At 46.3% G+C, this 23814-nt stretch overlaps 2 protein-coding genes across 2 annotated transcripts; both read right to left on the reverse strand.

Moving 5' to 3' along the window:
- LOC118503227 lies at positions 1-19653 on the reverse strand. The gene is made up of 8 exons (XM_036036226.1): positions 19568-19653; positions 13164-13830; positions 9518-9763; positions 9182-9435; positions 8213-8367; positions 6062-6206; positions 3802-4082; positions 1-934 (listed from the first exon to the last, which is right to left on the reverse strand). Exons 2-8 carry the CDS (start codon positions 13684-13686, stop codon positions 781-783), a joined length of 1758 nt encoding a protein of 585 aa, XP_035892119.1. The 5' UTR covers positions 13687-13830; positions 19568-19653; the 3' UTR covers positions 1-780.
- A 1804-nt stretch (positions 19654-21457) lies between these two features.
- Positions 21458-22280, reverse strand: LOC118502458. Its single transcript, XM_036034688.1, has 2 exons — positions 21821-22280; positions 21458-21738 (listed from the first exon to the last, which is right to left on the reverse strand). The coding sequence occupies exons 1-2, from the start codon at positions 22278-22280 to the stop codon at positions 21458-21460; spliced, it is 741 nt and encodes a 246-aa protein (XP_035890581.1).
- Between the last annotated feature and the right edge of the window lie 1534 nt (positions 22281-23814).

Raw genomic sequence — 23814 nt, forward strand, 5'->3', positions numbered from 1 at the left:
TTTATTCTATGAAATTTTATTCGATTTTTCCTGCACATGATCGCTGTTAACTTGTCACGTACTTTCTTTTTATGCACTACCCCTACTTCTGCTACAACTACTGAAAGACGCTCGTAATTGAAAGAAATTTTATTCACTCAAACCTATCCACGACCACCCAGGTCCAAATAAATAGGTCAATAAATAAGACAATAAATAAATAAATAAATAAATAATCTTCCTTCCACAATCAACCGTGCCCCGAAAGATCAAACCGAAAAAGGGGATTCCTACATGGCCTACAGTGCAAGATACGACGAAACACGTTCGATCGGTTGAAGACTTTTGCTCTGGACGAACAGACTCTTCCGACCACGGTACCTATTATCATTCATGCAATTTACAACTATCCATCCCAGCAAACTACTAACTATCGCGCCATTTTTCTTCTGTTGTTTTTTTTTACACGTATTCGTATCATTCTATCCCTACACCCAAGATTTTGTCTCACTACTCGCACATTGCACCGGTGCCTAGTGAAACCTATCGCCTTAACATTAGCCTGATTGCTTCGATTCACTTCGCTCCTTTTTGTGTTGCTTCGTAGAAGAAGGCTCGATGAAAGTTTGGAAAAATCAAATGGACACAGGTGGCGAACTTCTTCTTCCCTAAGTTATGTACTGATGAGCTATTTACAGAGTAAGAAACATGTCCTTTGAGGTATGTGTCGATAGATCGTTGAGTGTTTGTGCTGCGCCTTTGTCTGCTTCGAACGTGCGGCGAACGCTACCCGTTTTTTTTCTACTTTTTCTTCTTCTCCATGTTGATCGTACACTGGGAGTAGATCCGTTGGCAATCTCGCTGGTCTTGGCCGTCACGTGCTGCCTGAACGTAGCGGTAGAATCGCACCACGGCCGCGTTTGTTGAGGTGGGTTTCTGCAGCTCCGAAGCGTCTCTGCAAATGAAAATGGAGGGAAAAATGAGCAAAATTTTAAAAAATCCAATAAGAATTTATAACTCTAAATATAGAATAAAATATATTTTCTATTGATGGAAAAAGATGCTGGAAAAATTCAAATAATTGTAGATCTCGTTTCAGCTTGCTACATCGGCTTTGCATACTTTCAGGCGCAGCACAATCGACATTCAGTTCAAATGTCGACATAGTTAATGTTTTGGGCTGTTTTCAACTATTTATCGGTGTTTTTTTTTAATTTAAACCAATAAAACACCAACTTTCTGCTAAAAAAAATATTATTTTTTCTTAAGAATCCTAAGATATCCTTGAAAAATTACTTAATCATAAAAATTAAATCGATTGAAGTCTATCCAACCGCAATAGGGCCAGGTCGTCACTGACGAATAAAAAGAAGTCTATCCACCTATCCTGCATTAAACTCCCCATTTTGTTATGATTCCTTCCCAATTTGTGCATGATACACGTACAAATGACGAACAATCAATCCCTTTAACCACTATCCCGGCGGCGTTAGGTGCGCGCTAGCTGCATAATTCCGATCTACTCCCTCTGCGTTGACAGCTATGATAAACACAGGGTTTTCGGGGGGGGGGGGGCGCCCAACAATAGAGAGCCGTCAAATGGTGCGCCGTTTGCAGAGATACCTTGTGGCAGGTATCTTGCGGTTAGACGCCCAACGCCCCAGCGAGTGGCTTCATCGCTACGAGCCAAGCATTGATTTCACCGGTCAGCCAAGCATGACCAAGTATGTGTGTAATTTTCTTTGCGCCGCTGGAAACGGCCTGCTTCACGTGTCACGGTCTCGGTCACCCTACCCCTGCTTGCCACTTTCGCCGGCACCAGGAATGAACGGTTTGCTCGGTGAAAGAAAGGGCGTACAAATCGCGCTTCAAAACATGGCAACAGATATTTCTTTCTATTGCGAATCATCATTTTCTTACTTTCGACAGTACGCGTGGTTGTTGTGTGTATGCTAGCGTGTGGGGAGTGAGCTTTTATTGTGGGGCAGACGAACACAGCATTACGATGCACATGCAATAAAATTGTTTGATGGCAAGGTCAACGGGAAAAAAACTTTTTCCATCAAATACTTCTATCATACGAAAGCTCTCTTCGATAGCTATGGCCTACCCTGGAAGCAAATCGTCAGCATAAAATGCTGCAAAGTTTTCACCCATTCTCTTTCATTTCACTAAACACAATTTAAATCATACATCTAAAGCCACCAGTAGCGGAAAAGGTCAACTGGGGCGGGCAATTAATGGCGCACTTTCGGGGACACCAATTAGCCAGCATATTTGCATGTGACCTCGTTTTCAATTTCTAACCTTACACGGTGCTGCTTCCCTTGGTTGCTGAAGTTATTTGTACTGCGTGAAAATTTTACGACGGTCAATTCAGGGAGACCGACATTGCTAGTGACAGTCAATGTTCCCGACCCATTAAAACCAACGGATTTTTTTTTCTGTACATTTACCTTCAGTACCGCTAATTTTGGTGCAAATAAAAGAAAAAATGCCTCCGGAAGGTAGCCATTGAGTTGGCCTAATCAGCGAATTAAATCGCTAAAAGATATGATGGTTAAATTAGCCACGTCTGACTGGATAGTGAAGGGGAGATTTGCAGGAAGATAGGGTTGGGACTTAAAGAAAGATTTTAAATGTTTAGTGAAGTTCCTGTAGAATGTGTGCTAAACGATATCGGAAGAGAATAGCTTACGAGCTTTCATTTCCTTTACTTTATCAGCGCTTGTCTCTCCAGTGTCCATCCGATCCCATTACTTATATCTGTTGAAACAGAAAGAGCGACGTTGGATGTGTTCCATATCTCTCTACTTTAAGTATTGCTAAATATAACCATTAATCAACAACACCGCTTCTAACGACCTATTAACACTCAATGAAACAACTCCCAACAGCTAATCAACTTCAATTCAATCTGTACCGCAAACAAACATCCATTTTCATGATGCATTGCCAGGCGCTGCGCGTAACTGTGGCGGCATTATCGATCCCAGAGAGAAAGTACATTATCGCTCTCTGCCCATTCTGGAAATTGCAAACTGCACTACCCATTATCCATTGGCGATGTTCGCAAATCGCAAGAACAGGCTACGGGGAGGCTCTGCTCCATCCGGAGCTCATCGCAGCATCCACTATCCATCCTAATAAAGGTACTTAAGCGGAGATGATGCTCATCAACGTCAGCACATCAAGCATTCCTAACCCCATCCCTGTTCGGCCACTGTCCCGTTAGGACAGCACTAATTGCGCCCACCTTCGTAGACGACCCTCGTCAATTCGCTTTCATTTTCCAGCTGCCGGGGGTATGCCGAGGACCCCCTCGGCAGCCAAGGCAACCGGGTTCATCCCCGGAGGTTGTGTGCGGCCACTGACCTGTTAATTAATCTATTCTGGAAAACGAAAACGAAACCACGCAGCACTACACGCCAGCATTTGCAAGCCCGATAGCGCACACGTAACGCGTGTGAAAGCTTCCCGCACACACAAACACACAGACACGGTATTGATCAAACCTGCTCCAGGTTCAACAATCTGCCGGGGCCATGGGTGGTGGCATATTCTCATGCCTCACTGCTGGGATCTATGGTCCCACGCCAGTAGCAGGCGAGCTTCACCGTGACCGTGAAGCCACCCCAATATGAAGCATGATGATGGTAATGATGGAGATGATGATAATACACGATCGTTATGCGTGCGCTAATCTGACGTGTGCCGCATGGTCTGATCTTCAGCTTCTCTACCCCACAGCACAGCGTTTGTTACCAACTTAATTTTCTCTTATTTATATTAGACCATTGATTCCAAATGATGCACTCTTACCTGCTGAGTTCCGCCGATACATAGTTGCTGTGTGGACTGTACTTCACAGGACTCTTGTACATGCTGCAGACGAGCCGCTCCCGGCAGTTTTCGTCCACAATGCCGAGCGAGTTGAACACCTTATCTAGTCGCTGCAGGATGGGACTGTAGAACGGATCGACCGGCCGTGGTGTGACGCCCTCCTGCACGTAGGCCTGCTGGTTCACGATCGCCTGCTGCTTGGCAATCAGCTTCTGCTCCTGCGCTATCCTGTACGCTTCCTGGCGCTGTGCTTCACGTATCTGCATAACCGAAAAAAAAAAACGCACAAACAGAAACCGGCTTCAGTGAAAGTCCTGGAGTCGGGGTCGTAGATCACAAATTGCCAATCTATGTGCTAATGCAATTATCGCCCGCAGTCGGTACGCAGCAAGTGTGATTGGCATACGCTTAGGCTGAGATCAGCTGCTTATTAGCTGCACACACACACACATCGACCACGCCGTCGCCGATATTGTTTCCAGCGCGGCTAGAAAGTATGTCGTACTGCGTTGTTGCGCTTGATCGAAAGTATGTCCACGCGTATGTGTTGTTTCTCGCAAGGCGCGTGCTCGCGTGTGCTCAAGATGATTGGAATGCGTTTGCGTAGGGAATGGTGGTACGATTCACCACCGGAAGCGATGGCGAATCGAGGCCGCAAACAAATGATCGGACGCTGAAAGGGTGGTCAGCATGACACCACCGGCCGGTGACCTTCATTGGAGTGTGGCAGGAATATGATTGCTAATTATTGTTCCATTTAATGGGTGGCGTTAAACGGCACTGCGGGATAATGATTAGGCTTAGGGAAAGCCAATCTCCGTTTGATTGAGCAATGGCAAACGCAAACGTACGAGACAATCGAAAGTGCTACTTTTCTGACACAGTTTACGTTAATTTATGGGCAGTAAAAATGGCTTCAAACAAATGAGATTTTGCAAATCATAGATATTAGATTAAACTAGCTAATAATTCAATGGTTATGTCAACTGATTTTAACTACTCAATAATTACAAAGTAATAATACCACTGTATGAAAATATTGATGTTCACTTCTCGCCGGCTTATTTATCTGTTATGTCTCTATCACTGATCTTTGATGAATATCTGAAGAAAAAAATCTTAGCCTTACTGCGGCGTTCTGGTGGCCAAGGCGAAAGCGGTGTCGGTCTTCACACGGCAGGATCGGTGCTCAAATCCCATTCAGACCGCCTCCTCGTACGCAGGTCTGACCATCCAGCCACGGGTAGAACCATGTCACAGAAAGATAAAAAATGGCAGGCCGAGACCTTTCGAGGTTGTAGTGACAAAGGAAGAAGAACTGGAAACCTCACGAGTGAGTGAGTTTAAAAATTATTCTTCATTGGCACAAGAACTCCGAGAGCTCTTGACTGGCCATTTATAACTTGACCCTTGACTTGAGCTTCCCATAGCTGGATAGTTAGTCCGACGTACAGCGGGACATTAGCGACTGGAATTCGTTACAAGTCACTTCGTCCTTAGTCCTTAAATTACATTTTTAGTTAACTTCCATTTTATTTCCTCATGACTTACAACTCACACGTGAAACATATCAATTGCAAGTTTTGTATCGCAACGCCCAAATGAATGGTTAGCGAAGAAGCACACAAACAGCTCACCATTTTCACCACATTTGAACCAATTAAGCCAGCAAAAGATTGTTATCGCTAGCAAAAGCTGCAGATGTCAGATAAGGAAAAACAACACAATTGAATGTCACCGTTAAAAGAAAATAGGCAACAAACCTCCCGCTTCCCTGTACCGTGCCCATCCACTATCTAAAATCAACGCTTTCCATCGGTTTTAATCATAATCCATTCCAGCTGCCAAGCCAAGCTTTTTTTTGCTCCTCCACCTTCCCATTTCCATCCGGCTGTGACTGGCGAATGTGACTTATGCAGATTGTGCATGCATGCCATTTGCACTTTAATCATCATCCAGCCGACACTGCACTTGCAAAACACTTTCACTGCAACGCCCTCCAGTGTTTTCCATCCCGCAATGACAACGCTTAGTGGTGCAATTTTTTGGAATGGATTTTATAATGCCCTGTGTGTTGTTTTTTTTTGTTTCACTTTCCTCTTTCACATGACATGTGACTCATAATTGGATGCCGCGATTGCGATTGCCTTTTGCCGGGGCTTTCCTCATCCACATCCGTTCGGAGAAAACGATACACCGGGTGACGTTAAAGACGCGAATTACGCGGCACAATACTTACGATCTGTTCTTCCGCCGAGAGCGTCGGTCCCGAGGGTGCTGACACGTACTGGGCCGCTATCGAGGTGGCCGCCCCGGTCGGAATACGTTTCTGGGCGGATGAAGCGTATCCCGGCGGTCCGTACACGAGCTTCGGACTGTTGATCCTATTCGGGCGACCGAAAGCAATTACAAATAAAAAAAATGAAACATGACAAAACAAGACACATAAACAACCCGGCGATTAACGTATGAAAATGACAGTTGGAAAATGAAGATCTTCCTTTTCGGCGATCGGGTGTGGGCTTTCGGGCTAGGGAGAAACTATTTGAGTCGAGGTAATTTTTTTTGTTTGTTCAGGAGAAAGATGGTTGGCATTAGACCAGATTTCATTCGGGCAAAGTGATAAGCTGAACGTCGAACTATGCATGCTACAACATGCTGCGAAAGTTGTGAACGTTGTTTTTAGTGCGCTACATGATGACTGCGGCGTCGGTTGGTTCTGGCTATCGAAACTAATTTAGAAACGCAGCAGATGTGGGGAGATGCATGTTGGGGTGAAATGTTGTAATGTTTTTTTGTTTTGACTATCTCCCTCCAATTTTCTAGTTCGCACGTTCACCAAGTGCTTGCAGTGTTAGTCATGGAACATGTAATTAGTGTCTCGGATGATCGGTTTAGGGGTTGATTTTTTTTTTTGCTGCCCTTCTGGGTTTGATTTTAGTCACAAATGGATTGGATGGATGATCAGATGTTGTTAATCACGTGCAGGAGGGAAAAGAACAACAAGGACCGAGCAGAAAGTAGGGGCCGAAGAGTTTCAGGTCTTTTTGCTTCTCTCGGATAGGAACTGTCAGGATGGTAGCTGGTGCTGGGCATAAATCGTTTTTTTTTTTTTGCTTCATGCCTGCCAGCCATGTTAGCCTAGCGCGAAAACCTACCTGCTGGCGGCGTGCTGCGTGAGTGGATTTACATTGTAGCTGCCGCTGCCGCCGACGGCACCGGTGGGGGAGGCGGGCGGCGAGGTGAAGTATGGCGATGATTGTGGTGCTGATGTATTTGTGCTTTCGCCCAAACCCCATGCTTTGATATCGTTCAAGTCATCGTACTTTGGCTTGAACGAGGTGTCTACGTACGAGTTTCTATCGCTAATGAACCTGCGTTCAAAGAAGGTTTTGGGTTTTTGGTTGTAGGGCTCGACTCGCTGATGATCTTGTTTATGGTTTCGTGTTACGTTATGAGTGTGTTACAGATGTGCTGCTACAGTGATAATGATATCAAACCGAACCCGGCCACCGCGTAGTTTAATGTGTTGGACCAGCTCGATAGCTCGAGCCACCAATTACCCCATGACCGATTTGTTAGGAGCCACCAGTTTGACCTGAACCGCAAATACCTTAAATATAGCTTAACTAGCCAGATGATACGAAGATGAAACGAACACATGAGAACTACGAATGAGGGAGCTTTGATTTTGATACAGATTGACAAAAAGGAAAGCTAGGAAAATTGGGGACAGGGAGTGCCATCGAGCAGCTAGGTGGACCGACCGGCGCAAAGCCTGGACACTGTTATCTCAGCTCCGGAAAGACATTGTACCAGAGTGAACTATAAAATATAAACGAAAAAAAAAAGCCAAACACGATATGAATCACGGAGAAATAAGTTTATGACAAAACGCTGGAATCATTAGTGCTGGGTGCTCGGTAGCTACTAGGCGGAAAAGCACGCGTATACATTTCATTTGAAACAGAGGTTAACCCCGCAGACAATGCCTTCAGATAGCGAGTAGAGAGAGAGAGAGGCAGAAAAGTGAAAAACACTGCAACTTAGGAGTTAGATAAGCTGTCACAGTTATTATTTCCTATTGTGTTGCTTAATTTTCTTAAGGCCTTTCCACAGTAGGATAAGAGGTGAAGAAGAGCGAAGTACAGAAAAACGAGACTTTCAATCAAAATTGCCAAAGGGCTACAGAAGTAAGAACCAATTTTGGGATACAGTTTTAAGGTGCAGATAGGCTTTTTGTCAATGTGCATCAAGTTGTTAGTACCTAAAGATGCTTACCACCCCAATCAACCCTTATTATTACACCCCTTAAGCAATCTACCATTACTACTACCACTACCACCAACACATTCTACTTGTAAATTATCCTTCGAAGAGTTTTACTCACTCTGAGCCCAAACCAGGAGCGGTAAATTCGTAGTTCACTTCCGGCTGATAGTGTGTGTGCGGTGGAACGGGAGCTCCGTGTAAAAATTCCGACGGGTGGCCTCGAGGCGGCTTCGTGTAGATCAACTCTGGCAGTGCATGATCGTGCGGATGGAACTGGAACAGGTGAAAGAAACGAACGGATGAGCATCCAAATTGGGTTTCCTTTAAATATAAAATGAACTTCCGCAGGGGGTTCCTCGCACATGACGCGCGTGGTCATTGGGCTTATCTGTGCAATCAAGCGCTTCGCAACGGGAAGTGCGCCCTACGTACCCAGCAGAGTGACCTATTAAACCGAGAGAAGATCCTCCTTCAATATGAATTTACGAAGAGAAACTTCCCCCAAAAATAAAGCCACCCGGCGCATTCGTGCCGAGATCGGATCTCCCGTGGTGCGAACGATACACCACACAAAGCCGGAACCGAAACACAACCTCCAAACGCGGTGGCGCACTAAAGCGTGCACACGCGGGTTATAAACATAAGTCTGCACCGGTGTGCCAGGCGCGAAATGGTGAACGATTGTGATCGTAAACTGTCTACCATGGGTGCTGGCAGAAAACACCCCATACACACATACACACACACACACACGCACCCCATAACAAGCAGGGTGAGTGCGTACGAGGTTCAACAAACTCTTGACCGAGTTTGCGGTACGGTTTCGGGGTGCTCGTTTCGTCTTTGTGGTACGTTTTTTCGCCACGGTGCACCGCCTGCAGGTCAGCAAACCAGCGCCCGGGAGACCGGACTAGGGGGTTTTAATAGGCGGAAGATTATACAATAATTGAGCCACGAACGCACAGCCACGATGGCACTGCTGACCGATATAGTACGCGGTAGGGGCGCAGCCCCGGCGCCAAGGCACTACCGGGCAGAAGTCGGCCGCCAAAACGAGCCGCACCAATTTGTGGGTCACCGTGCTTACCGTGTGCAGATGGTTGATGTGGTGCTGATGGTGGTGGAAGTTCGGCTTGTGGTAGGACGCGTGATAGTACGAGCACAGCTTGAATATGTGCGATAAGGCCGGGAACAGGAACAGCAGGAACTTAAGCACCAGCTTCTTCGCCGTACCGACGCCGACCAGCAGCGGCAGCAACCACATCACCTTAATCTTGACAATCTTGATGATGAGCACGATCGCCAGGAAGGCTAGCAGTAGCTTATTCTGAAAGAATTTTTCTGCGGAGAGTAAATCGAGAGTTATCGAGAGAGTTAGTTGTCCTGGTGCTGTCACATCGATTGACAGTTGGACACCACTTACTGATCTTCTTGAACAGGATCCTCGGAGAACCGTGGCCGCGTGCCTCCGCCAGCTCGGTGCGTGGTACGAACTCCAGCTTCGCAATCATCCCATTACCCTCGATCGCGCGTGGTTGGATGCGGAAGATTGCACCATCGAACATGACCTCCGGCATCTGGATGCTGACGTCGTGCGTTAGCATGAACTTGAGGCTCTTGTCCCGCAGTGCCGTGGTGACTTCTTCGATCGGTGACGTCGGCTCGAACGCTGCGAAAATTCAAAAACCGGACCAGACAGACTTTAGGCTAGGGAATTTAGTGTCGCTGCTCGGTGGATGATGCAGTCGTCGTCAGTCGGTTCGATATCCGGTAGAAGTGAAAGTTGAAGATGTCGAATGTTGGCTCGCTGTGTGTGTGTGTGTGTTTGCGAGCGCGTCACCGAAATTCGATTCATTCGCCAGGTCCGTGTTTATCTACACCATACACACACACACACACACACAGAAGGTTTGCAGGAGGCTAGATGGATCTTCACAGGAGGTGTAAACGGCGGCCAATCGATACGAACCGGTCCGGGCTTGAAAAATTTCTTGTATGCAGTTTCACTTACTATCTTCGGTGGGGGAAACTCCGAGTGGGTAAATATGAGAAGACCTTTATCAGCGTTCGCTGTTGGGCGAAACAGACATTGGTTTCAGCTGAGTCTAAATGTCTAAAGATTTGAGTTTTAGATTTATTTCAAGTCTGTGATAAAAAATACTTATAAGATGGTCAAAACCAAGTATCAAGTGAGTGGATAAACTTTGTTACAAGTCTTAACGTTGGTTGGGTGTCTGGCTAATAAATCCCATTTTTATACCTTTTACTTTGTTCTAATACTGCGTGCGCTACTTTACGAACTTAACCTACAAACCGGTTTTAGGATCTTTTTCTGGGTCAGTCCATCTTTGTTCGCACAACACAATATATACGCCACGAGACCAGAATTAAATTCCACAATTTTATATTCATGTTAAACGAAAACAAAAATTACCGCTGGCTTGTGCGATTGTGTGCAAACCGAAATGTGTCGCTTCCGGAGTAGGTCAGTCTAATTTTTTGGATGATTTTCCACAAACCAACCACAGCTGCCAACCATTTTGTGCCCGCAAACACCGTAATGGCTTCTCTTGATAACTCACTTTTGCTTCAAGTGCAACCATCAGCGTCCTGAAGAGTTGCTATTTGATAGCCATTTCACCAGCGATTTGAGATGAAATCGTTTCCCGCCGCACAGAGAACCGAAAAGAAAATACTTAATCGAAAAGAAAAAGGGCCCCGTTTCGAGGCTAAATGTGTCAATTTCGATTTCGACACCGACCAATCTCGTACGAGATTCGAAACACCACCCAACGAGTGTCCAATTTCTCTCCTTCCCGCCCGTTGGTTAATGCCCATTGCCCGGGCAACCCGTCCCAGTGTGGTCGAGAGATCACCATAAAAATTGCTACCTTCGCTTGCTTGCCACAGTTGGGCCGGCTGGACATTTTTTCCTTTCGCCGGTCGATTGTTGGAAAAGTCGCGTGCACCATGCGTACGTGAAGTGTTTTGTTTTCCCCTATCGGTCGGCGTCAAATGGGACCCATCAGCGTTAAGTGTGCGTCAGCGTCGGTTTACCCTTCCAAAGCAAATGATGAAATTTGTTCACACAAATCGCCATCAAACACTTGATTTCGTCTTTCTCTCTCTTTCTCTTTGACTGTCAGCCGCCAAGGTCTGCCTGCGGTTTGTTTTGATTTTATTTAACTTTCTTCCGTTCGTAATCCCACCGAGCGGTCAGGTTTCGTCGTCGTCGAAAAAATATTTCCCTTTGCAGTGATTCAAAAGAGTGTCTTCCAGCTGCGAGTTTCACTTTTCACCAGCCACGATCGGTAAATCGGAGATGAATCAAATCGGATGTGACCAATCTTACCGCGTAAAGGGCTTTTTTAGCGTCCCAACCCAACCTACAGGAAGAGATCGTTGGAACCGATAGTATCAAGGCTAATCATAGTTGTTCGTCCTACGATCCGGTTGCAAATGAGCTCACCAGACACGAAGTGAGCTCTCATCTTCACCGATACAGGTCAAAGAGACGACAGCCAAGGGCGTCTTCCGGGGGTTCACCCCGGAACGTCCACTTTCATCCCTCCGAGCACCGTTACGAATCATCCAGGAAGGGATCGATTATGAGAAGTTTCTTACACCGACGCCTCCCTGCATTCGCTTTCCACTTTGAATGGAAAGTGCATCTCATTTGCCATTCCCAACCGGCGATCCATTCGCCACAGCCCCGCATTCCTTTCGTTCCATGATGTATGCAATCGAAGGGAACCGCACCAAAAGAAGAAGAAACCTGGCAAAGCTTAAAAGCCTCATCGAAAACTGTGTTACTGGTGTGTACGTACGCATCGCGGATCGGTACACGACTTCCGACGCAACGGTGCGTGTCTGAAACCGGTTCTACCTTCTACCAACGACCTCCAGGAAGGGCAAATGAACGGGGAGTCCTGGGGAGGGACTGGATCAAGACTGGACCACTCTGCTGCAATTTCGCTTTCCATGCGCCACTCTTTGGAGCGTCTTTTTCTTATTGCTCCACCAACAAGTGCAAGTGTAACATCGGCAGCGGGAGGTTTTCCCTCGACACACATAAATCAGGTCTGGCCGGGCTTCCTCATCGAATCGAAAGTATTCCTCAACAGCACACACTTTCGTCGGGATGAGAAAATGATTAGCTTCCTAATTGGGATGGGTCGTTCGGAGGTGATCTTGATCTGGTCAGTCTGGCCGATGAAATGACAGCGCACACCAAAGTCCTCAATCGACGCTCGACTAATCGCCTGTCGAAAGCGTGTTCTTCGCCGCGGACCGGAACCAGCCATCTATCATTATCAGCGTGCGCTGGTTTTGCAACTCGCAACAAAATGATCCACTCAGGCACGGATGGTATACTGGTCCAAGCGGACACTCGGGAACGGGAACAATCCATTTAAAGCGTGGATGGAGAGCATCGGCGAGTAATGCTTTTGTCTCTGACGGTGCGCTTATGATGTGGACGAGGAGTACTCGAAAGATCACACTGAACTGGGACTAGGGAGAAAGGGAATATGATTATACTGAATGATCATGTTTCTTCGCTTTACAAAATGATGTGAGCTACATGAAGCTCCTACTAACAGGAGATCTCTTAAACCAGAGTTCTTTGGCGATAAGGACCAAGCCTCCAGTGAGATAAGCTAACCAGCTGATAAGAAGCCGGCAGTTCCTTTTTTTCTGCGATTTCTGAACAACGAATCCCACAAATGTGTAGCATCAAAAAAGCACTCCATCACAAACAGGTTATCTAATTTTAACCCCCGAAGAAAGTTGGACATCCCCAGAGCAAACCGGTCGCAGCTTAGCATAATGCCACCGTACTTGACCATATAGTGCTTTGAAACCCCAACTGACCCGAAAAGCCCCCCGGTGTTCAACTTTAACGACTACACATGCATATGGCACGCGCACGATACGCACGTGCGTGTACCAGGCCATAAACGGAAGTTAGGGGACTCATTACAAGAGGCGTGATTTATGCTTGCCGCAGATAACACTGTAAAGCCGTGGAAGAACATGCATTCGATGGGTCATCAAGATGTTTTACTTACCACTGCGAGCGTCCGGAATTTCGTTTTCATTGTCCCCATCCTCCCCATCGTTGACTTCGCTCGCGTACTTGGTGAAATCGACCCGATTCCGCAGGAACTGCACGCGGTTCGTAAAGTTGACGTTCTCCACGTCCAGCTGTTCTCCCAGGAAGCTGTACACGTTCTTCTGTATGCAGGCGAACGTTGGCTTACGCATACAGTCCGCAATCAGCGCGTCCCACAGACGGTTGCCGGTGGAGAACATTGGCCGGCTACTGGCACGCCCGCTACTGGAGTTACTTAGCGGGAACTCAGTCACACTGGTGGCGTTCACAATCGTTCCGGCCTCCGTCGTAGCACCTACACCGACCGTGCACAACACCGCCACAGTCAACACCAGCAGTGCGAACGCTCCCGACTGTACCAACTCGGGTCGTCTCCGGTTGTTCGTGTTGGTGTGGCCACCATTGCCACCGAACATACCGTAGCTACCGATATTGCCGGGCGCTGCCGGCACAACATCACTGTGCACACTTTGTTTCATGATAGTAACGCTTCTTCAGGAACTTTGTTCTTTTACACCACGCACTGTTCACACTGCTATGCTTCCCTGTTCACAGGCACTACACCGCCGATCGTGATTGAACGCCGCTTGTCAGACCATGGCAATCCTCAGAGGATTGTACAACTGCAAAAAAAACGAGAGGACACCGGAAACATAACCTATCAGTAATAGCCAAGAGCAGAAAGTGAACGTTGCCAGCTGATGTCACGAGCCCAACTAAACCGGTTCCTGCCCGTTCGCCACCAGAAAAGCTATCGCCTCCAATCCGACGAGGCGTAGGATGAACTGATTTGATGAGCGAAGATGTCTCGGGTTGTCAATTTCACTAGAGAGTACCGTTCTGGCTGATGACCCTTTGCGTACGTGATGATTAGCCACACCCCAGCTGCCCACATATTACCATGCAATGGTACGATGCCGGGAGTCCCCAAAAATTCGAAAGTTGATCATGCACTCAAAACGCTTCCTTGCCCAAACAGATCGCCTGTTTCTGTGCGTGTCGTCCACGAATTTAAATGCGTCTCTGGGATGGTAGACCATTACGTTCCACATCGATGCCTTTAATCTCGGTAGGAACGCTCAGTAAGAAAAAGCACAAACCACACTACAAATGTGCGTGTAATACACATGTCGATCGTACAATTACTAATTTGTCATCCACATTGTTTTGCTAATCGTTGCTGAGCAGGATTCAGTTGTTTCGAACCTTTTCCGGTTCTTCTTTCTATCGATAATTTCACTTTTTCGAGAATTGACATGCAAGCTAACCAGATTCAGCGACCCAAAGCTGACCGACATTCGGCAGCGCAAACAGAGCATACGGACCACGCGATTTTTGGAGACCTCGCAATACAATTCTTGACTCTCCTCTCCCTCTTTTCCTCCTTGGTCACATTTTCTTCCTCACAATTTACATGGGAGAAATTAGTCCAGACACATTCGCTAGCTACGGTTTTTTTATTGATAAATAATTGCACGACCCGAGTAATGACCGATCTCCCATTAGCTACACGCCACAAGCTGTGTGGATCGGTTTTCAATTGTGTGCATTTTCAAGAGGCAAAATAAAGCCCCCTCATGTCCCTAATTGCAGGGTGTTCCCTTTCAAACTGTTTTCCACCCAGAGCAATTTCTATTTCCAAACGCTCACCGAAAATAAGAAACACATGTTTCCTCATGCTTCTGCTTCTTCCGCAAAAAGGCAGCATCCCGGGCATTCCGTAGGCTGGCCAGGGTGCATCGCTAATTTTCGTCGTTTGCGCGAAAGCGGTCAAAGTGTGTCTGTGTGTGCGCGCACTTCCTTTTCTATTTATTTCCCTCTTGGAAAAGTGAAACCGATGCGGCACCGGTCCCCGGGAAGATGCGCACCTCTTCAATGGGCCACTACGCCGGCCTTTCAACAACTCCGGAGAAACTCGGTCTGTCGGTAAATAGCTCCAGCCGGTACGTTGTTAGCAAGATTCCTATCTTTCCATTTTGATGACTCTTTTGCGATCGATGATGGGTGCGTCACTTCGATGGTTTGGGGGTTCCCTGGAGGCCCCAAAAAAGCCCAACTCAAGGAAAGAGATAATTGTTTGCTGCCGGATACCGGCCAATCCGCTGCCCGGACATGTTTAATCAATCGATGATCGAATTGGGCATACAACACTTTCCGACCAATTTCCCAATCCATCTGGTCGACGACACGCGATCAATCGAAACTATTAGAGCGATCGGTTCGGTACCGGTTGTCTGCCTATGGCGAAGCACGCCCAGCTTCTCATCGCACGCAAACCATTCGCAGTCTCGCCGAGTGGTCCGCTTGCATTAATCGGCTAATCAATTAATCAGAATCGTCGCTTCTGCATCTCTCGCCTCGGTGCAGAGAAATCTAGTGATGATCGTCACTATTGCGTATCATTAATATTCACCTACTTCCCTACTAACAAACCACCAGCCCATCGCTTTTTCGCCGTTCCGGGGCCTTGTTGCAACTTACATCACGCGCTGATCGCGGCCACGCTGGGTGATAATGACCGCTGGTGGCCGTGAATGAGAAAGCTTTTTCCACCTCACTGCAAACACCGACGCGCTCGCTCGAATGGCAATTAATATGAGTGGGCTTCCGAGAGGGCTTCCTTCACATTGCACAGCCAGCGTGCGTGCAATTGCTCGCTTGGTAGTACGCTTTTAAAGATGATTTAAACAAACGCTCTGCCCTTAAAGCCTTCGCCCACTATGGGCGCGAGCAAATATTCAAAATCTTCAGCTAGTGGGATCAGTATTAAAAGCGTACGGCGATCACACGATGCGAGACAGTGAAGTAACATTTTCCAGCGCAGATTTCCACTCTTGTTGGCTTCGTTGTTTCGTTTGTCTCTGCCTCTCTGATGCTAGTTACATTTTCCCACATCACGCACTGTTTAGCGCCCCTTATCACGCTGGACACGATCGTGTTTGATCGGCTACGGAGCTGCCAGTGGTTTCGCTCATGGAAGCATTACTTTTCATTCCATGTTGCACTATCCCAACGGTCGGTACATGATCACCAAAAAGGTACCAACTATGATTCCTGCACTGCTTTTTAAACCCTTCAATTGCCACCATTTTCTTGCCAACTCGACGTTGGGTAGCCGACTCTTTACGGACCATACATGTGTCTTATCGATTCACCAACAACAAAAAAGAAACATAATCTCGACATGCTTCAAGCCGATCGGTTGTGATGCTTTCTCCTTTGATCTTTTGCCAGCCGGGATTGATGCTTTACGGTATTTCTTGGCCCGGCTTTCATACCGATACCGCACAATGCTAGCGGATTTTTGAGATTTTTTTTAGCACTTGAACTACTAGTTTTTTCGCAACAAATAATTCGCGCATTATAATATTCAATTCCACAACATTAGGCATGCCGATAATTAAAGAACGGTTCGGCTATTAGGCCCAACATTAAGCTATGGATCGTATTTCATATGGTTCTGCTACTTTTCACACCTCTCGATTGCATGCGTGTAAGTGAAGGTGAGAACTGCTGAGCTGACTTTGGGTGAGGCTTGTAGGATTGTAGGATCAGTATGGTGCAACTGCGTCACAGTTAACTAAAAATAGTAGCTAGATGGATCTTCGTGGTATGCCGTAAAGAGCTGCTCATTACTTTGCGAGCCTTGTTTCAATTTTCCAAGAACCATTTCCACTAGTTTTTCTTTTAATCCGCAACGGTCCAATATCCGCGCATCCCTATCATCGCCGCGGAGGAATTCCGAAAAAATTAAAATGCAATTACTTTCGTGACTTGGCACGAACCACTTCAACAGCCCGATCCCGTTCTGGTTCCTAAATGGATAAGCTCCCTTAAAATCGTTAGCAGCTAGCAAAGTGGGAAAAACCCATTCGATAGAAAAAATACCTCAACTTCAAGGGAATAACATATCGATGATGGGCTAATGCATATTAACGATACGGGGCACCGATAGAGAAAATTCTTGCCGCTGATCTCGTGCACCGTGCACCACAAAAAAACAACCTTACACCCGGGATCAGCGGTGAATTACCGCTAAAAATTCAGAGCAGCTCCTCGACCGCGCGCATCGGTCTAGGGCGCAACCACCACAACAGCAGCAAAAAAAATACTTAAACGTTCGACTCGATGATAAACTATTAGTGGCTGTTAGGTGGGTCAAGATGATCGAAACATTCTTTCACGCCTGTTCGGCTAGCGGAAGTACAATAACCTGCTCGAAAAGTGTTAACCATCCTCAAAAACGCCAATTAATGGTGGTCAGCACCAGCAAAAAAAAAGCAGAACAGTACTTCCCTCCACAAGAACACAAGCTACGGAAGCTACGGAGCACGGAAATTGGTACATTCGCCAACCTCATTGTACATTAACATTGGGCGAAGAATAAAAACTCGATTGTGCATAATTGTGAACGTTTTGGGGGCTTTTCCTCCTTTCTTGCCCTGGCCTTATCATCCGCCAGGTCCAGGTTCCGGTTAATCTTGGCGCTGATCAGGGTCAGTAGAGTATGTCTTTTCAATTTCTTACGTACATCCCAGCCGTACATTGCCTTTTTGCCGGTGTCAATTTGGGTAAGTAGGTTAGCGTCGACCGTTTGAATGGTTAGGCGTGATAAAATTGCTCAAGCAATTCGTAACAACAACAACGAAAATCGATCTAAATGGTTCGATTACGCACTTTGATTCTGTTGAACGTTCTCCGTCCGTGGTCAATTGGAGTGGGCGAAGATAAGGAGGAGCTAAAGAAACCCAACTTCTGGAGTCAAGAGATTTCAAATTGAAGTCCATTAAAAACGGTTCACCTTTTGGATCATGTTTTGATGAGAAATCGGAATTAGGGAGATCATTCAGAAGGAATTCTTACGAGGTATGAGTCGTTAGCGTTCCTCGTGGATTTAAAGTTTTTGAGCTTTTCTCATAAAATCTGTCTCTATGTGGATGCCTTGTACTTTAAACATTGCTTCAAAAGCCTTCAAAATTTTCAAAACATCAAATTGAATGAATCTCATTCATCTTCTAGATCGTCCAATTCTCCGGAAAAAATACTATATCAGGAGAAAGTGTTGCTTATTATAATATATTCCTCATTGTTATCTGAAACCAGGCATAAGATATGGACCCTCCATCTCACCGGGAGCTGGTGGGTGTGAGATTTTCCTAAAGGCCGAATTTGAAAGGTTATCCCAATACAAAGACGGGTGGGTTAGTTGGGTACGATGGCCACGCACACGCACCCCACACAGTACCGTTCGTGCCTTCTCGACAACATTCCGTTAGCCATCGCTTATCAACCTCCGACCGTTTTGGGGGTGAATTAATTAAACCACAGCACAGTCACACTAACACAACCCGCCCAGCGTCAGCGTGGCAGTGTCGGAAATCGGTCAACAGAAACAAATATTCATCCATGCTCCTCCCAGCACAGCCTACTGCGTCTCGATCCCAGCTGCTTCCGTTTCGGTTGTCATCCAACCCCGACGACGATGTCTTCCTTTTCGGTATCCCGACGAGCGAATGGTGAGCGCCGCCCGCTCGTATCGGGAGTCAACTTTTTATAACATTGTAAATACCGTTCCGTCTTTTCCGTTCTTTCTCCGATGGTGTCTTGTCAACGGGAATATCCCACTCACTCTGCAGCTCTTCTTCTTTCTTCTTCAAACGGAGCACACACTCTTGTTCTGAAATGTCACGCAAACATCGAAAGCAGAATGTTCGAATATTTGCAACCCAAAAAAAAAACAGATGCCATTTCTGTTTTCACTGCGGTCATTTGTTTACTCGTGTCTGTACCCACATTTTCTTGAAAGTCGTCCAGTCCGCTTTTCGGCTAATTCACCAGCACTTTTGGGGCTATTGGCTCACTCTCACCCTGACCCACCTGTGCACCGAAACGGACACGTGATCTGTGTCAGTAACGCTTATCCGATCGATCACCATCACCAAAGTCCAAACCAAAAACTCGAAACTACCGTTCTTCGAAGGATTTGGCAAACGGGCGCACTGTAGTCATCCGACTCTATACACCCGCCCGATAAACATTGTCCCTACGCGGTTAGTGTACCTTTATCCACTTAGAGCGCACTAATTAATCACCGTGTAAACACACGCACACTCTCCACCTATTGGCACTCGCCCAAACACACCAACCAACACTCGAGCAACACCACAAACTCCGTCGATCGCTCTCTTGCTCAGTTGGTTCACTGTATACGATCTATGCTACGATCAAGCGACGAACCTCCGCACCAGAATGGGAAAGCAGTGAAAGTTTCCTGCCGCTTACTCACGTACACATGGAAGAAAAACGGTCGGCCGGGATATACGTGTAAAAGGTTTGGCTGTGTAGCAAAATGATTCTCACGAGCGAAAACTTCCAACCGGGCAAACCGAGTGGTTTGCGCGTACTACGTCAGCGGCACACAACAATCGTACGCGTCCTCAGTGGCGCGCTGTCTCGATCAAACTGAGCCGGTTTCCGGTGCACGCCGACTGTTTTATCAACTTTCTTTCTCACCTCACGCGTTTGCTCACCGGCTACGCGAGCCGGTTTTTGTTCGGTGGCTGCGTGGATCGCGGCACAAGGGGTGGCTTTATCGGGCAGATCCGCACCGATGAGATGAGCCGGATAGGGTTGAAAGATTCACCAAGCTGCTCACGCTCGGTTCTCACGATGAGCTGGGTGAGAGTGGTATGCAGCTCACTGTGTCGTGAGATGAGGCAAAATAAGGGAGACTGGGGCATGCATCGAGTGTACGATGGTATTAATTGGTTGGACAAGGAATTTGTAACATGATTTAGAGCTGACTGTAGGACAACTTGTTGGAAAAATTAGAATGAAAATTATTTATTTTAAATGCCGAACATTAATTATTATTTTGAAGATTCCGATATTCCAATATATAGTTGAAGATTCCGAGAATCACAGGACCAATCCATAAAACCTATACTCTATAAAATCTTTTTAATAATATTCTTGACCTCTAAACTTTTAACTCTATACCACAAAATCATTTATGTTTAGATTTTAACGCACTGTAAATAATTTTGAAAAAAGGATTAGATTTGATTTATATTCAAAATCACTCCCACATGCCTCACGATTCGTACACGATCATCCGACATGATGGGCTTAAAGAACAAAAAAGTAATTGCGCATCGATCGGAAGAAAGACTTGGTTTGTAGGTGAACCCTTTTCTGCCGGGCGCTTACTCCACATACGCGCAACAGGTAAGCCGTATCAATCTTGACTGATCGGTGCAGTGAAAGTGCATCATTTAGCTGCATGCTGTCGTTACAGTTTTTTTTCTGCACTCTCATGCATTTAAATGATTGGATTTTCCGGGACTAATTCTGACTGTTTGTAGTAAATTCGGTTTTCTGTTAGGCAAGATCATATCATATAATGCGATTGTTTCGATTGCGATGAGTGTTTATTTAGTTCATCTTTCTATACAAACAAACGGATTGTTTTGATTTGTTCTTCCGTGACTTACCGCACCAAAGTAATGCTCGTTTGCTCATCCAGGTGAATCAATATTTATAACGAGTCTATTGTGTGTGCTGTTCGATGCAAAAAGATATGTTAGAGCTTCGTAGTAAAATTAGAGTTGTGATTAATTTAATGAATAATGAGAATATTTGAAGATAGTTACATATATTATTTAGCTTGCTGCATAGCTTAGAGTGGACTTTTCCATATATTTTTTAAACCGCTTGAAAACAACAACCATTTAACAGGCATTTTTATGGTTTGCTGGCCTCGTTTCGAATTGAACCTATTTAATTGAATTTTTGTAATTTTTTGTTTGACCTTCTGAGAAATATACTCTTTTTTCAGGGAATATTCGGAATTTAATTTGAGATATTTCAAGTCTTAAGTTTGTCAATAATGGCTGTTTTTAACTGAAAATACTCTGCTCGACTTGCTGCATGCTTTCACATCTTTATCAAACGATCAATTTCAAATACATATTTTACGGCGTTTTTATTCACTGCTTTACTAAAAGTTGCTGTTCAGACAATTGTCCCTTAAAAGCTTTACAGCGTATGGACAGTTTCGTTACATAAACTAAAAATAAATAAATAATTTAAGAATAGCTTTTTGGCAGAAAAGAGATGATAGGTCCCTAGCATATTAAATAAATTACTTCGTGAAAAGACCCCGAAAAATCCTATAGGAAACATGTTGGCAAAGTAAAGCTATTGTCAGAGTTTTTTTTATAAATAGTGGCGTTCCATGCTTCCACAAACTTAGTTCTTAGGCTTTTGTCCACCGTAGGCAAGATCGTACGATCGTCCATATCCGCCGTATCCTGTGTGACCGTGTCCTACCTCGTCGTGCTCGGAGTGCGAGTGAGAGTACATCGGTTTGGCTACGATCTCGTACGTCGTCGACTTATGACCACCACCGCCTCCGCTAGCCAGCGACTTCAGGCCAACAATAGCGGCCAACATCAGAGCCAGCAGACCCGTCATCAGAGCTTTGCCTGCGATCAATGCCAACGCTCCCAGTCCAACAGCTGCCAGCGTTCCTACAAGAAGACACCACATGGTTGAGCTATTCGTTCACATATATCACACCAGGACAAAGATATCCTTGCACCGGACACTTACCCTTCATCATCATGGCACCGGCGATCAGAGTCTCGAGTCCTCCCTTTTTGCCCAGCTTTCCCTTGCGTCCAGCAAACACCTCCCGTGCCTTTTCGAACGCATCACCATCGACGAACTTCAGCCGCAGAGAGTGCGTCTGCAGGTAATCGTTCAGCTTGGTCAGCAAGAACTCGTCCAATCGTCGTTCCGGATTCGTCGGGAAGATGCGCGTCACCTCGGCAATGATATCAGCCGTGCGGGTAATGTTTGCACCCGGGTCGCGAACCACACTAACGCCTGCCATCAGATTGTACTCCTTTTGGTTGGTAACGCGCTCCAGGAACGACACTAGCTCCAACTTCAAACAGTTTACGCTGTACCGCTGGTCACACATTTTCTTAGACGAGGAAAACACTGAACCACCACCATTGCCTGCAATAGCTGCTTGCGTTGCACCGAGCACGCTCGCCACCACGACCATCGTGCAAAGGATAACTTCCGAAGAACGCATGCTGAAGTTGGGAGAATACGCTGCTGGAGGCACTACTTCTATGCTCACAATTGACACCTGCTTCGATGTTCGAACACTTGATCACTGACGAAATTACCGTCGCCGGCGCGTACTTTTATACGAGTCGCGCACTTGCCATCGATCATCCCGGTGTCTCTCCCGAATTTCCCTCCAAAGGGAGAACCACAGAGATGAAAAATGATCCCCCCCCCCTAAAACCGGGGCAAGGAAACGAACGAAAAACGTACCACCGGGCCCTCGATCGGTAGCCTCGCAGCCAAATGCCCGTGGTCGCATTATTCGCTGAGGTTTGTTTAACGCATGATTAGGTTTGCTGCGCGATCGCGAACCCCACCAGGAGACACCTGTTTCGGTTCGCTTCTTGATCTTGGCCTTGCCTCCGATGAAGAACCGATGGACGCGGCAGCATGCTCCAAGCTGAGGCTGCTTGGAATGCTCGCAAAGGGGAAACTTTCTGTGGATGGTAATAAAGAGGTAATGATCGAGATTTTCGCGGTTCAATTAGATTTGTCGGTATGAAGTGAAAAGCTCCTCACACTCTCCACGTGCCGAGCAGCAGCTCCCGGACGGGGGAACGCTAGACAAAACAAAAAACCAGCAACTCTCGAAAGAAAGGTACTGTTTCTTTGCGCTCTAGCTGCAACGAGCAGTCCGGGACACCAGTGCGACACAAATTCGAGCAAATCCCCTTTCGGCCCACCAGCCGAAAGAAACGGATTCGGCCTCATTGGGTTAGTGAAGCGTACCGTAAAGATTTTCCCTTTCAATTGCGGGCATTCCCCCGGCATTGATGTGGGCCAACGGGTGCAGTTTGTCGCTGGGCGCACGCATTTTGTCATTACACGATTATTAGTCAAATATTCTACCGATTTGATGGGCCAACTTTCACGCCAAGCTATCGAATGGGTGAGGTTTTTTTGTTCGGGAGCAACCATGACAATGATTGATATCCTTTGACTGAAAGTATCGTTTTTTTATGCTTGGTGACCAGTCATACGCGAGCTGGCTTGTTAGAGCAGGTCTAAAAAAAATGTATTATTCCAGGTCTAATTTTGCTTGATTCGGACTCGAGCTCTACCTTGAAATAACCCTAGATTCCTTATCTTCTTGATACTCTTAATTCAGATTTTACATTTTACATGCCTAGGATTATTTTGGCCCCTGTTTTTTAAGACTGTTTGTTATCAGAAGAAACCCATTATAGATTTTCTTTGCTCCAAATTCATGTATGATTACTATCGCCACTATGAATGTCTTGTATTCTAGCAACGCCAATATTTCCGGACCAAAAACAAAGACCCGATACAACAAACTACAACCTCTATCATCTTCTTCCCTTGGCACTTCAACCTTAATCGGTCTCGGCCTGCCCTTTCTGGCTTTCTGTGACTTGATTTTACCCGTAGCAAAGTAGTCAGCTCTGCGTACGAGGAGGCGGTCTGGATCGAACTTGAACTCCGGTCCTGCCGTGTTAAGACGTCTG

Source organism: Anopheles stephensi, chromosome 2 (genome assembly GCF_013141755.1).
Source record: "Anopheles stephensi strain Indian chromosome 2, UCI_ANSTEP_V1.0, whole genome shotgun sequence".
NCBI lineage: Eukaryota > Metazoa > Arthropoda > Insecta > Diptera > Culicidae > Anopheles > Anopheles stephensi.